Below are 14,559 nucleotides of genomic sequence, written 5' to 3'. Positions count from 1 at the left end.
TTTTTAGTTTTTAGTTAGCTTTAGTTAAGGTTTAGTTACTGTTTTGGGATTGCTTTGGTAGATCCTAAGTTCGAAAACCGAAATTAAATTTAATTAAATATTAATTAACTCAGTTTTTCCGATTAATTGAGAAACTTTCAACTAGCAAGAAAAGCCCGAAAATCAAACAATGCTCCCTTCAGCTCTTTAAAGCTAAGCAAAATCATCCTTATGGTAGCTAATATGTATTGTATAGTTATTATGAGATTTTCTTTGGTTTTCCATTTAGTAGTTAAACGTACATTCACTTAAAAGATTACAACTGTGTGCCCTCGTCTCGATCGGCCTTTTGCACATTTACAATTTACCAATTTTTTGTTGTTTTTTTCTTGTTTTTTTTTCATTTATATTTTTCTATATTTTTCAGTGACTTGCATTCCTTTAAGCCATGACCAACAAAATTCAAATGGTGATTCCCTTATTCGGGCTGGGTGTCCCTGCGTGTCTTGTGGCCGCGGAACGAGGCCTGGATCTTGGTGGCGGCCTTGTTCAACTCCGGATCGGTCAGATCTATGTCCAATTCCTCGGCCACCTTCTTGGTTATCTCCTGGATGTCCTCGTCCTCGGGCGCGTCCTTGTTGACCAGCTTGCGTGCCAAATGGCCACGGAATGTGGACTGAATCTTCAGTGCTGCATGGCAGAGCTCTAAGAGAAGGAAAAAAGAATGAAAGAGAGTGGCTGTTAAGAGTGTTGCAACTGCTGTTGAGTGGCCACAAAAACACACACAAATTTGGGCTAAACTATATACAAAAGTTGTAAGAAACTTGTCGAGGGTTCCTTGGCCAATTGAAACTTGAGATGGTACTCCAACAAATGCCTCAATTTGTTGTAAACTATTTTCAATTAGCCTGCGAGTGGGTCCGACAAATGTTGTTTTGGCTTCCACAATTTCCTATATAATTAAGTGTACGAGTAATAGTTCAGCGTATCCCAGCACTGCAATTATTATTATTTCCAGCTCCTCCTCCTCCTCCTCCTCCTGCCCCTTCATGGGATATCCTACAGCCTTGATTGTGTTTTCATTCGTGGCCCACAATGGCAGTAAATCTTCTACGACTCCCCGAGCGCTTGTATAAAAGCAAAATAATGGAAATCACACACGGAATTATTCCCCAGACTCTCTTCAGAGTGTTCGGTATTCGTTGTATGCCGATTCCTGTCCGCAATTCATGTTCCGTTTCCCCATGGCCTGTCGGGCCACGTCGCCTGGCTAATCAAGTTACGTCTACGCAGCACTGGACGCGATGGGACGCATACTTCCTGCATATTTAATCTGCCCCGAGTGCAGGAGGAGGCAGAAGGGAACAGACCACAGAATTAAGCTCCATTTGAAACACTCACAGCTCCTGCATCACGGCGCATGTGGCTGTGGCCGAGTCACGCGTGGCACCTACCTCCTACGTGGTCTAGAGTTCTTGGCCTTAATACTTTTACTTTTTCAGGATTGATGGTCAATGTAATTACTGGGTAATTGTCTAAAAGTTCTCTGTGCATACGGATACGAGTACCCCCGGCTGAAGGGATAGAATTTTTGCAGTGTTCCGTTACGAAATTACATCATCTCAGCTGCCATTTTGCATTGCTCTCAGTTTTCCCCCCATTGCTTTTGTGCAGTTATGCAAATGTTGGGGAAATTCTCTTTTAAAAAATTCGTTTTTGATTTCATTTGCCTTGGCCTTGTTGAGATTTCGCTCAGCTCTAAAGCAACAAGACTGCATACAGATATATATATATATATATATATATATACATACTTAACATGGCCAATTTACCCAGCTAAATTGCGCGTTTCCCTGCGGGCAGAGGTAACCTACTTCACCTCCCTGCTACTTCCACTTCCATTCGCAATCCACTTCCTTCCCCTGGCAAATATTGTCTGAGAGAACGGTCTGCGTTAATTCGTTAAGCATAATTGGAGTTTAGCCAAGATAAGCATTTGGCAGGGGCATACGAACCGGTAGTAGCTGGAGCTCAGGAGCAGCTGGGACTTATGGCGTGTGCTGCTCCTTTATCAAATTACGGACACACGGCGTATACGCAACGTGCCTCAGGCCCCCAGCACGTGCTGACGTACGCTGCCGCTGCATTTGTGTATGTTTATTTATAAAATATTTAAAAATACCTGCAAGACGTGCGAATTGCCTCGTAATTCTAGGGATATGCTGTGCCACATGTGGGTCAGTGGAAGCCACCTGCCTTATCGTGGCTGTTGCCACTCGTCCTTGTCTGGCACTAATCAGCCTGTCTCTAGGTGTTTACCGTTGTTCTCGCAACGAAATTCGTCTCAATTTCTTTGAAAGTTTTTCCATGTCCACACTTTTGGGTGTTTCTGTTCAAAAACTTTTGCGATTTTGCAACGAAAACGTTTTCCGTGGCACCCTGTTTGGATTTAAGAGATTTTCTGCTGTCGACGGTCATGTAGCCCATGTCGCAAGCCGCTCACGTACACTGCGTGTCCTGTCACAGGACCGCCCAAAGACCCTAAATCCAAGGGAATAGTCTCTAAAAACCTGGCATCAGTCATCAGGCAGAGCAACATGCATGTCCTGCTTTCCCAACTTTCTTTTGCTTTCGGTTTTGCTGCGCTGCCTGTTCGAGGCACACAAATTGAGTTTGCTTTTCTTTCTCGGCAAAATGTCACAGTGACTGTTGCACCTGCACATTTTAATATCGGTACGAGGCAGGCGGAGATACCCTAGTTGCTGTTTCTGTTCCTGTTTTTGCACGCTGATTTGCATGTTTCGAGCCTCGGGACATCGGTCACGTCGCCCTGATTGACTGACTATGGGACTGTGGACTTTGGGTTCCGTCACGCTAGCAGCTTCGAGGTCTTTTTGCAGTTTGTTTAATTGGCCTTCGGTTTTATGGCACTCCCAACGCCTCCATCAATGGGCAAGACCTTTGTGCCTCCAGCCATTAAGCTCCTTTGCAGCCTCCACTCAATGCCGCAGAATACCCAAAGGGCCTGCCCCGAATGAAATCAATCATGAGCCGTCTTTGCTGCACTTTTCACCTGTCCTTCCTGGCCCCCCCTGTATATGGCGATTATTGGTTGAGAGAGTGTGTGTGTGTGTGTGTGTGTGTCCCACAAGAGCAGCCACAACACACGTGTTGCCACTTCGCGCCTGTATCTGGTCTCACTGTGGTCTTGACCCAGATTCCCATTACAATGTAAATTTATATGAAAAAGAATGCAGGGGTATGAAATATGACAGTGGCGTGTGTGTGTGTGGGGAGGGGAGGCTTGAGGACCATTAGCGAAAGTATAAATCTCTGACGTTTGTTAAGCAATTGTGTCGGAAACAATATGTGCACAAGAAGTGGCCCAGACACGCACATACTCGTGCTGGTAATGAGCGAATGTTCAAAAACTAGACAGCCACGGAAGCTGAGGAATTGTTAAATGCCCTACAAAAAGGATGTCAACTTGTGGGTGTCCAACTTTGTAATGAGTGATAAGACTGAGCTGGGATTAGGCCCAACAAGTTGTAATACTTTAAGTACTAAGAATATCTGATCCAACACCTGGCGGAGGGTGCTCAGGCCTGCCCTCAAGGTCCCCTGCTCGTCCTTGGGAGGCAACTTTAACAATTCCGTTGCTGAGTCCTTGTCATAAATCTACATTTTAATAATCACTTTGCTACTCTGTCTCCTGTCCCCTGCCCAACATCTGGCAGCTGCGACTCTATTTTGACCGACTCGACAGAATAGAAGGTTTTCTGTCTTTTCGTGTAGGTGAGTTTCCTATTTTTTCGACGTTTACCAAATAACGACAAATTGTGACAAATGAACCACGATAATAAGCTCGTAAATGGAATTTTTAAGCAAAAGTTATTCGCTGCCAGAACGGAGATAGAAATGGTTGCGGTTGCCAAGATTTTGCCATTCCATTTCGGCCTTATACGTTTGCTTCTTGCTGGTCTGGTGACCCAACCGGCCACAAGAACTAAGCCCATTTTTCAATTTCCGCCAGAGCAAACTCTTGCGGTTTTCATTTCAGTTCTGTTTGGGCTTGGTCGTTTCCTCCATTGCAAATGGCTTGTTATTGGAGAAAATAAATCGTCCTGAAAGACAAACAGTTTATAGGCAAACAGTAATTGCGTGTCCCTTAGAAATATCCCTCCCATTGGTTTAGCCATAAATGTGGTTTTCCCATTAGGCCCTGAGGAAAACATGCAGAGATTTTTCTTCCCAGCCTGTATTTTTTACTAGAGAGAAGAGTGTTACGGAGGTGCTTTCCCGGGAATTCAAACAAAACTTTAATTAATATTAATCCCTCGTAGAAAAAGCTGCTTATGGCTTATTATAAAATATGGCTGGCTAGGCTCTGCCTGACTGCGAAACTCATTAAAAGTTAGCTCGGCTTCCGGCTAATCCCAGCCCATAATTAACTAGATTAAAGGCTTGAATTAATTATGAGATATTGAGTCATGAATTATTATTAATCGTATTGGCCAAGTGTTTGCCGACAATTTTCAGTTACGTACTTAATTTGTTGACTGTTTTCAGCCATTTAAATTAAACACCACTGCACTCGGGGACACCTTTTCGTAGCTGTTCGAGAGGGAAAATTCTCTATATTATTTGGTCGAATTTCCCAGTCAAATGGCAATTAAATATTTATCGAGGGAACCTTACTCGAGCCACGATAAACACGTTGACCAGCGGACAGCAGGCCTGTGGGGGAATTCAATGAAAAGGTGCTAAAATTGTTGAAATATTTAAACAAAACCAACTTGGCCTAAACACTGGAAAGCAGCCAAAACAAAATGCATGGCATGTCCAGGTCTGCCCGATCCCCTGCTCTCCTGCAGACACCCCGTGACCAGCGCACATTATCCGTACATTAGAGGTCCGACTCGGTGTCTGTCCCCGTCCCAGTCCGAGTCCCATTCACCGTGCACATTCTGTTGTCTGTTTTGTTGGGTTGGCATGTGGGGCATGCCACCTCCATCTGTGGGTGTGTGTGTGAGCGTGGAAAGACACAAAAAATCGCCAATTCAGCGGCCGAGCAATGTTTTTCAGCCTACTTGGTGCGTGCGTGTCTCATGTCAATGTCGTTCTCTTCCTTTATTCCACCTTTTTTTTTTCTTCTGTCGCATGCTTTTTAGATCCGCCTTTTTGTTCGTGGCCAACCGGGAGGCAGCCAACAAAAACAACAGCACTTAACATTTTACTTAAATGGCTTGCCCCACCGCTGCCACTGCCACTGCCCCTACTACTGGTGCTTCTGTGTTTTTGTGGGCCTCCTGGCGGTGTAAATGGAATTACAAGCTTGCTTAAAACCGAAAATCCAATTAGCAGAGCTGCTGTGCTGTGCTGTGCTGTGCCGCTGTTTTATCGCAGTTGTTGCTGTCGAGATGTTCCTGTCCGCTGACAACATCTGCTGGAACGAGGGGTCTTCTATGGCTGTCGCTCGGTTGGTAGTTCCTTATTTAACGTTAACAGGGTGGCCACAAGTCCGCCACTTCCTTGGTTTCTTGGTTTCATCATACATATTTTCCTTTCATTCTTTGCGGGGAAATTCACATAACTCTATTTCGACTCCATTCTTGTGTACATCTCTTTCGGCAGCACTTAGTCCATATCAAAAGTCGATCCATATCGGTTTCGCTATTGCATAGTCTTAATGCATCATTGTCGAATGGCAACCAAACCCCGCCCAATTATCGCAAACAACCGCCCGAATGTAGTTCGAATTACCATAGCGTACTCGCACTTTGGCATTGATCGGGGGTTCCGGGAGCGGGGCGGGGCGGGGGGCTGTGGCATCGGCATAAACTATAATTAGTGAGGGTATGCTACTGCAGGGAGAATGAGGCCAGCCCCGGCCAAGCCACCGACCCCCAAAACAAATCGCCAGACAAACAGCTCGACCCAAAAGACATTAGAGCAAATGCGTAAGCCCATGTTTATGTCGGTCAATGGGGGCTCATGTGTTTGTGTTGGTTAGCCTTGTGCATTTGTGAATCGGTTGCACAGAGCCAAAGCAACTCCAAAGCAATACCAAGAGCCGGTAAGCCAAGACCTGGCAAAGCCGCAAGCGTTATGCCAAAATGCGAAATGCACACACAAGAAACCATCCTCAAATGGCTTTCGATTTTTGTCCTTTTTTGGGGACATGTGCTTGAGTGTGTGTGTGTGTGTCTGTGTGCACTCCAATTTGCATATAAAATGGCCAAAATCTTTGTTTTGGGCTTGGAAATGGCTTTAGTTGTGGCTAAGGCCATATGCGGGCTTCCTTGTTTGGCTTTCAGTATGTACGTGTTTTTTTTTTTTCTTTTCTGAGGCTCCGCACGAAAGTACGTCCCTGTTGTTGCTGCTAATATTGCTTTAAAGTCCAGCCGTAAGGGCCAGAAGTTTACAACTAGGCCAACACCATTAGCCTGTCGTTGGAGCGCGACGGCTGTGAATAATGATGAAGTTCTAACTGGATCCGATGGGCGTGCTTTGAAAGAGTTAAATGTTCGCGTGAAGTGAGCGAAGTGGATTAAATTATGGACTAGGACAAAACGTACAGGGCTAGATGTTAAGGCCAACTGGAACGCATCTTGGTAGAGCCCCAAGCCTCCAAGTTCCTTCCACCTATAATTAAGTGTGGGCTCAGTGCTCGGCTCCTCTTCTTTGAGATCTCGTACGCGCCTAATTAGCCGTCTCATACACATGTGCATATGAATGGCTTAAGAGGGGGTTACGCCTCCAGAGACACGCCCAGCCCTATAATTAAGCCTACAAAGAGAGAGATATCCAGGGAGGAGCCGTGGAAGTGTCACACACGTGAGCTTAGGCTGGAAACTGTCGTCTAACAGCTACTGACGCTGTCCTCTTTGGTTATGCGCCTCGGTGACAGTTTCCTCTAAGTTTTTAATGAGGCTGAGGGGGCTTTACATTTCTCCTTCTCCCATGCCCGCGACTTGATTGTGCCCCAGGCAAATTATGGCTAAAAACTGTCAGCGGCTGCAACATCTTAATAGGGTTTCAAGATTTTATATTATTTAGGAGCGTTGTGGATCCGTGGAGTTGCCGTTTGAATACCCCAAGGGCGAGTGGGGGGGAGGCACAAAAGTTTGTGCCTAAGCCTCGCCGGCAAAGGCTGAAACTTGGGCTTGTTTTTGGCAAGTGACAAACAATTTGGTTGCCTCACACTTGATAATAAATTGCACAACACGAAAAGTTTGCGTTTCCGTGGAGTGGAGCCCTGCTGCTTCGCCAAACAATGTGTGAATGGAGGAATTGGGAATCCTCTGGGGGGGCAGCTGGAGCACAGAGATGGGGAGCTGTAAAGCAGATTTCCTGGATTTTCTCCTGGAACATTCCGCCACATGGACGCTGGGTGGGGGTGGGGGTGGCGTCAACCTGGCACTTACCTTTGTCGTTCGGATCAAACTCAGCCTCGAGCTCTGCCTTGGTCTGTTCTGCCGAGGAGCCGGCTGCCTCCTCGAGTCCTGCAGCACTTGCGGCGGCCCCATTGTTGGTCACAGTTTTGGTTTCCGATTTTTTCATGGTTTCTCTCACTTTGTGGCCTCGAAAGACGGCTTGAATTTTTGTTGCGGCTTTTGCTGTAATCAAAAGTGTAGAGCAGAGACAAAAGAAAAAGATAGAAGACGTTCATTAATTGGGTTGAAAGTGCAGAAAAGTTTCCCCCTTAATGGAAACTCAATGGAGCTAAGGGACTTCGATCACTTCTATAAAACGGTCAGAAAATCAATAAAAATGAGCTCCGTTCCGGCCAAGTTCTCCAACTTTTTCTCTGGCAGCTCTCAAATAATTAACTTCAAAGGAATTCTCCAGCCACCCAGCCCCCGGGGCTGTTCAATCGATTTCGACCCGAGCTGAAGGAATGCTCCGAATTTCTGGCCCCCTGCCATTTGACTCCAAGGAAAATGGAAAAAGGGAAAGTTCTCTTCGGCTAATAAACTTCAGGCGCAAGTTTCGTAAGGCCGAAGGATAAGAAGGATGAAGAATCGCAAAGAAACGGCGGAAACGGACTAAGGCCATGTGCAATAAACAGAGATATATCGACCATGCTTCTACGAGCATTCCTGGGTCAGCATTCATTTTTTATGGCATTTTTCACGCAGATACCAAGAAAGCAAAAAAAAAATTCTGCCGTCCTTGAATAAGTTATAATAAATTGACACGTGAGGCTTTTGGTACGGGCATTCCTGCCAAACACTATCAATAAGGAAAAGGCAACGGCAACGGCAAAAGCGAAACCGAAACAGAGGCCATTTCTAAAAAAAAGAAATGGTTGTTTGTGCCTGGCACAGGGCTGCCTCACCAGAAAGGGATCGGGGGCAGGTTGTGGCAAGGTTGTCGCTGTCAAGTGGCGAGTGCTATGCTTTTAATAGCTGCCCACAACGGCTGAAACTGCTCTCCGGCTTTTCCCCTTAAATCATCGAGTGAGAGCTGAACGGCATGGAGCGGCATTCTCGCCTCCCTTTAAGGATTGTTTCTCAAATTTAAGTCCTTTAGGCATCGGAACTGTAATCAAATTATCTCATTTGTAATGCAACACTTTTTCCATGAATAAAAATCCAATATATTCCGGGCTACAAGCAGCTGCTGTTTGTATGTTTTTTGATTGACAAAAAAAGATGAAAATTTTACACCAAATTGAGTTTATTTATTGCACATCTGTTCCGTATGCAGGCATTTGTTCAGGCCGGTTTTTCAGCAAAAACAATATAGCATTATAGCATAAATGGAAATGTGTTTTTGTGGCCTACATTCGAGAAATCCTGAAAAAGCTGCTCCCATATTCAATCGTTAAAAGAAAAAAAAAATATCTTCCAATCAGTTTTGCTAGGAATAAAAACAGAGGCCATCAGGCAGGCTCTTTTGAGAGCTGCTTTTTGAACTATAATACGGGTATATGCGTGTTTCCAATTAGCATTCGTTTTATGTCTGCAGAGCCATCAAAAAAGCTTCGAATAGCCGGGAAAACTAATGATCATAAACCACTGTCATCCTCTAATTAGAAACTAAAAACGGAAAATGAAAATTTATACGTGCCGTCTGGCGGTGGAGCCTAATGGCCTCGGCTTTAGTGTGGCCATCAAACGGAGCGAATTATGTGTGGGGCAAGGCAAGGTTATTTATTAAATAAATATTGCATGCGCCTCATTAAGCAGAAAAATGAAGGCAGGCGCTAAAAAATGCCAAAAGGCTCCGCTGAACCCTCCCCAAATGCGAAATAAAATTGGATAACCGCAGAAGGAGATGGAGCAGGGGAAGGGGATGGGGCAAGACAGATGGAGTGGCATACTCGTATAGGTAGACATTCACACCTGTGTCTCTCGCCCCGGAACATCGACACGCGAACGGGCGGGAGTATAAAGTGCCTGACACTAAACGCAGCACGCACCCAATTACACACGGCGTATACGCAATTTGGTGCCAGGAACAGGAACCGCGCGTGGCAGCTCCATCTCTCATGCTTAATTCATTCATAATTTGCCATTTGGCAGGCAATAACCCGAAACCATTTCCGTTTCCGCCCAGAACGCACAGAATCTGATTACATTTGTCAAGCTGCGAGTGCTTCCTGCTCTTCCTGCTGCGCATCCTACCATCCCTTGTGGGATTTCTGAGCTGCTTCCCAGGAATGTGAATGCCACAATGACCAAGCAAAGTTATTTTCGTAATTAAAATTCACTCCGTATTCCTCCTCGAACTACTACGTTCACGACTCTGACAATTGTCCTTTCAAAAACACTTTTTTCTGTCTTAATTAATGGCATTTCAGCGACAGCTGTGCAGTGGATGTACTCGTAGTAGTTATGTTATTTTCTGCTAAACCAGTTTTTCCTGCTAATGGAAATTAAACTACAGAGGGGGACATTGGCTGGCTCCTACGGTAATGAGGCATCCCCCACAGAGGGCTAACCCTGACCTCGTAGAAGCGCCGGCTTATTCCTGGAATGCTCTAGTACATTCCTTTCAATCAAAATGCGTCCCGCCCGGCAGTTGCCTGCAACAAATTACTTGCAATTTATTATTTTAATTAAATCGTTGACTGTCGGTGGGCTGATGCAGTTTAACTGGAATTTCTCCTGCCATTACAGCGCTTGCACAGGTGCCGCAGGTCTGCTGCTGGCACAAGAAACAATAATACGGGCAACAGGAGGCGGAAAGAATGCTAAACTGAGGGACAGAATGCCTGGAGAATATTAAAACGAATGAGTTATGCAGGAGACCGGAGACAGGAGACAGGAGACAGCAGCCAAGGAGCCAGCGAGAAAACTTGGCCCAGATGCGCCTTGGCCTTAGAGCCATAAACTCCGAGCAGAGTCGGGCCATGGCTTAAATAAATAAGCAAACAACGGAAGCACGGGGAAGCATAAACTGAACCAGTTTCCCCTCTATTTTCAATTATTTTGTCAAGAGAAATCTTAAATGTTTTTGTCAGGTTGAATTCCAAAAGCAAAAAAAAAAGGATTAATAAAAATAAAAGAGGATGTCAGGTTGACTTTTAATGTGCAGTCAGTTCCCCAGACAGCAATAAAGTTGGTAATTAATTCCGCTTTGATCTGCCAACCGCACGGACAGACCGATTTCCAATGAAAGTCCAATCTGGCTTTGTAGCTCTTTTCGTACCAGAAGCCAGGCGCAAACCAGTTCCATATTCACAGCCGGCTCTTTGGGATTCCCACAGTCCTCGTTAACCTGCCGGGGAGTTTGACAAAGTCCATTAAAGCTTCGTATGTGGTGCTTGGCGAAACTTTGCCCCATTTAGATTCACTTGGCCAGCCACATGGGTCCATCAACAGCCACCCTCGGAATTGATGGGGGGGGGGGGGGGGCCCTCTTTATGCCACACAAGTGCGGAGGCACTTGCGACTGTGATAATTTGGTGGCAAATTGATACCTCCATGATGTGTTTATTTATGAGTTCAGGCACGGGGTCACGCGCTGTATTACAGCTGGTATTCCACAGACCCACAGTTGTGGGCACTCTCAATTTATACAGTTGACATTTCTAATTTATGGCCGTGACTCTCTTTGTGTTCGGCTGCCACTATTTTCCATAGTGCGTGCCATTTTTGCCACTGCTACTCCGCCTTCGATAGCCTTCAGTAGGGCGAACAATCGATATCGGTTTTATAAAACGCGAATGTTAATCAGGTGAACGTTGTGGCGTGCGAAATGGAAATGTTTGTCGCACGTGCCACAAATAGAGGGCGGCGGGTGGCAATACGAAATGTAGTGCATCGCTCGATATTGCCCGGGAACCTTTCTTGTCTATTGACTACAGTTCATATTTATTTCTTAGCCTCAAAGGCGGTGCCATGCCTTATACTGAACAAATTATCGGAATTTATGTGATGTCATTCTCCTAACTAGGGGCGGCACCTAATTGCAGAGCTTTGGCTGGTCGAGTTATGTGCAGACCGGACAGGACTGTGCCATTAATTACAGGCTCTTATCTGAGTTATATGTGACTTACCAACACTCTCGTTCAGATGGCACCATAATGAACAGGCTTTGCATAATTAAGCCCGGGCTGACCACAATACACCATTATTCTGGCAGAATGGCTGAAGGGAGTCGGTAAATGCGTAAGGGCCAGGCCCAGGACCAGGACCAGCACCAGGACCAGGAACAGGGAAATTGAAAACAGCATTCATGTGTGTACGAGTTGCGATAAAAACCCACTTCTCTGAAAACATTGGCCATTCAATTGTTCATTAATTTCTATAGAAAACCATTATTCGTTTTTCAATTTCCATTAGAATTGTTTTTCCAATCAAAATGAAAATGCCAGCTGTTTTGATACCCTTTCCATACAATCAAGGATAAATATGGGTAATTTATGCTCTTACTCCTTTCCCTCCCCACTGATTGTCGGGGATATTCGATTATTCCATTAGGATAATCGCTTCGATTAGCCTGTCAGTTAAGGCCCTAATCAGTTAGTCGACACACGACCGATTTCCCACAGATTGATGCCTGTGTAAACTTACAGAAAATTGCGCATACGCAGCGTAGGCCTCGGACAAGGGACAATACAAAGTTTAACTACTTGATATGCAGACGAGGAGGCATTGGAAATTATGAAGATGCAAGAGATGATGACAGCTGTGGACCGTTCTGCCACAGGGGAATTCGTTCGGTGGCCCTAGGCTGGTCACGTTTCACTCCAGAAAAGAACGGAAAATAAATAAACCCATTTGTTAACCATTTGACTACGTGTCGAGAGCATTTGAGTGGTCTGTTTGCCGACGAACTGTGAAGTTCTGTGAGTATTTGCTTTCATTGGAGTTGGAGCTGCAATTGGAAACTCCTCGTTTGAAATTTAATTAGTTTCAATGGCTGTGGAAAGTTTTCAATTAAATTAACACAACTTTGATGCTTTTTAGGGCTGCTCCGAATGTTTTAGTTCTCGGCAAGAAAAGCAATCAAATGAAGTCGACTATCATTATTCATTTAAACCCTCTAACAGGAAGGAAAGGCAAATAAAAGAGTGATCAAAGTTTTGTGTTTTAGATACAATTTAAAAGTGGAGAATACTCGTCTCTTAAATAAGCTCGGCCAGATTGCCTGCAGCGCTACCGGATTTGCGCTCTCCTCTCCTCTCCTCCACCTGCCATTAGCATATTTCCGGTCTATTTATGAAAGCGCCTCGCGTTCGCCATGTATGGTCTGGCCGCTCCAAAGCATTCCGCCCCAGAGTTGCGAGCGTTGGCAGTATTTATTATTAAAATGCTACTCAAAAATTCGCCTCTAACTTTTGGCAACAAAATTAAAACAGTCCGCAGGCGAGGCTCGCGCCAACGCAGCACAAAAAGTTGGCCATAAAGAAAAGAACAGCGAGGGCGAAAAAATGCTATCCACTGACAGTCCCATTTGCCCTTTTCCCAGTATTCACTCCTACGAAACTATGTGGCCAGGTCCGGCACTGAAGGCAGGACCAAAACTCCAGCCCTATGGCGAGGCCTTCAAAAGTTATATTTATTAATAAAGAATCCACTCGTTCTGCCCGCTATCTGCATGCATCCTCCCTCCTTCTCCTTCTCCTTCTCCTCCTCCTGCCCTTTTTGCCACTCGAATTGCTGTCCTTTTGTAGAGGCCAATTGAAATTGAAACTTATTACGTCGATGACGCAGTGAGCACTCCTGATGCTGCCACGGCGCGGCGGCAACAGGCAACCAGAGCCCATAAAAAAAAAGTGCAGCAGTGCAAAGGGTCCGCCCTGTGGTCCTTGGGCATCTGGGAAGAGTTAAAGTTCAAGCCGTGCCAGCGGTAACTGCGCTGGGCTGGCATGCCAAATAGCAATTTGCTGACTGGTCCTTTTGGCCGGGCCAGGGCTCCGGATTGCCATAATTGCGCAGCCTTTTGATGCTCCTCCCCATCTTCCAACAAGATACTCGAATGGTTTTGTTACACGTCTGCTTGAAGCTGATGGGAATCGAAGCGAGAACTATAGATTTCAATGCATTGAGGCTTGAACGGAGTATGGTAGAGGATACCCTCTAGATTCTTTGCTTTTCTTTTTGAATGTTGATTTTATATTATTTTATGTTCAGGTCAGTTTCCGTTAGGTTTCTGCTCAAAGGGTTTGGGAATTAATTGCAAGCTGACATGCGAAAATTTAATTTCCACCTTGTAATGTACACCAAAAACATAACGTAAAAGAAACTTTCTAAAGAGTCATGCTTATGGGGAAACCCTTTCCTTTTCCCGCCCTTGCTTTTCCCACGCTATTACGGTTTTCATTATTTACCCGTGCAGCAGTTTCCGTTGCCATTTTGTGGTTTTTGTTTGGTTTCTTGTTGTTCTTTGGGTTTTTTTTTCGGTTCCGTTTCCCTGATGCGTGAGCTATTGACTGGCATTGCCATTGTTGCCAGGGTCTTATATTTATGTTGGTAATTTATACTTAAACTTGTGGCCCATGTCCGTGCCCCTGCCGTTACTCATGGCTGCCACTTTTATTTATGGCTGCCGTCTTTTGTTTGCTCTTGAGTGCGATGGTTATTGTTTCACTCGAACTGGTTTATGCACATTAATGTCCGAGTGTCAGATGAAATTAACAAAGCTGTCACGACGTCAAGTGCAGAGAAATATCTCTTCGCTCTTCTAAACTAAACTCGTCGCACACATTGTTGTCCAACAATTTAATTGAACAAAAGCCAACAAAGTCTTAATTAACTGATTCTTGTCAGGGGTCTTAGCCGCATTTCACCTTGTATGAACTGGGTCAGCACTCTCGCTTCGACATTTCCCAGTGTCTTCCAAGCCAATCCCAAATGCACTAATGCCACGCCAATGGACTGTCAGTGTGGCAAAATAAATGACAAATAAGAGCCAAGCTAAGTCAAATTAAGTGGCATGTCATGTGGACCCCATCGTGGCCCCAGAAGAGACCCGGTCGCAACATTTCTCTTCCATTTGCGCTGACAAAGAAAGCCTGTCCGAGCGACCGCTGGCAAGGGGAGAACGAGGCCCAGAATTAAATTAACTCATGACTGTCCCCCAAAGAGTCATAACAAAAGTGAGGGAGTGGGGGTACCCGTGTGT

The 14,559-nt window shown here is 45.3% G+C and overlaps 1 protein-coding gene across 3 annotated transcripts in view; it reads right to left on the bottom strand.

The window, feature by feature from the left end:
* The window catches only part of LOC117185746, a 32,609-nt gene continuing 18,050 nt past the window's right edge, over positions 1-14,559 (bottom strand). For 2 of the 3 annotated variants that reach the window (XM_033392511.1, XM_033392512.1), the window contains exons 2-3: positions 7,407-7,598; positions 1-684 (exon numbers count right to left, since the gene is read on the bottom strand). In XM_033392511.1, coding sequence (XP_033248402.1) covers positions 458-684; positions 7,407-7,598 — 419 coding nt within the window. In that variant the 3' untranslated portion in view covers positions 1-457. Of the gene's footprint in view, positions 685-7,406; positions 7,599-14,559 lie in introns of those variants that run through there. The other variant, XR_004472612.1, reaches the window with a different exon arrangement.

This window comes from Drosophila miranda, chromosome 3, assembly GCF_003369915.1.
Source record: "Drosophila miranda strain MSH22 chromosome 3, D.miranda_PacBio2.1, whole genome shotgun sequence".
Lineage (NCBI taxonomy): Eukaryota > Metazoa > Arthropoda > Insecta > Diptera > Drosophilidae > Drosophila > Drosophila miranda.
This window is presented reverse-complemented; position numbering and strand designations above follow the sequence as displayed.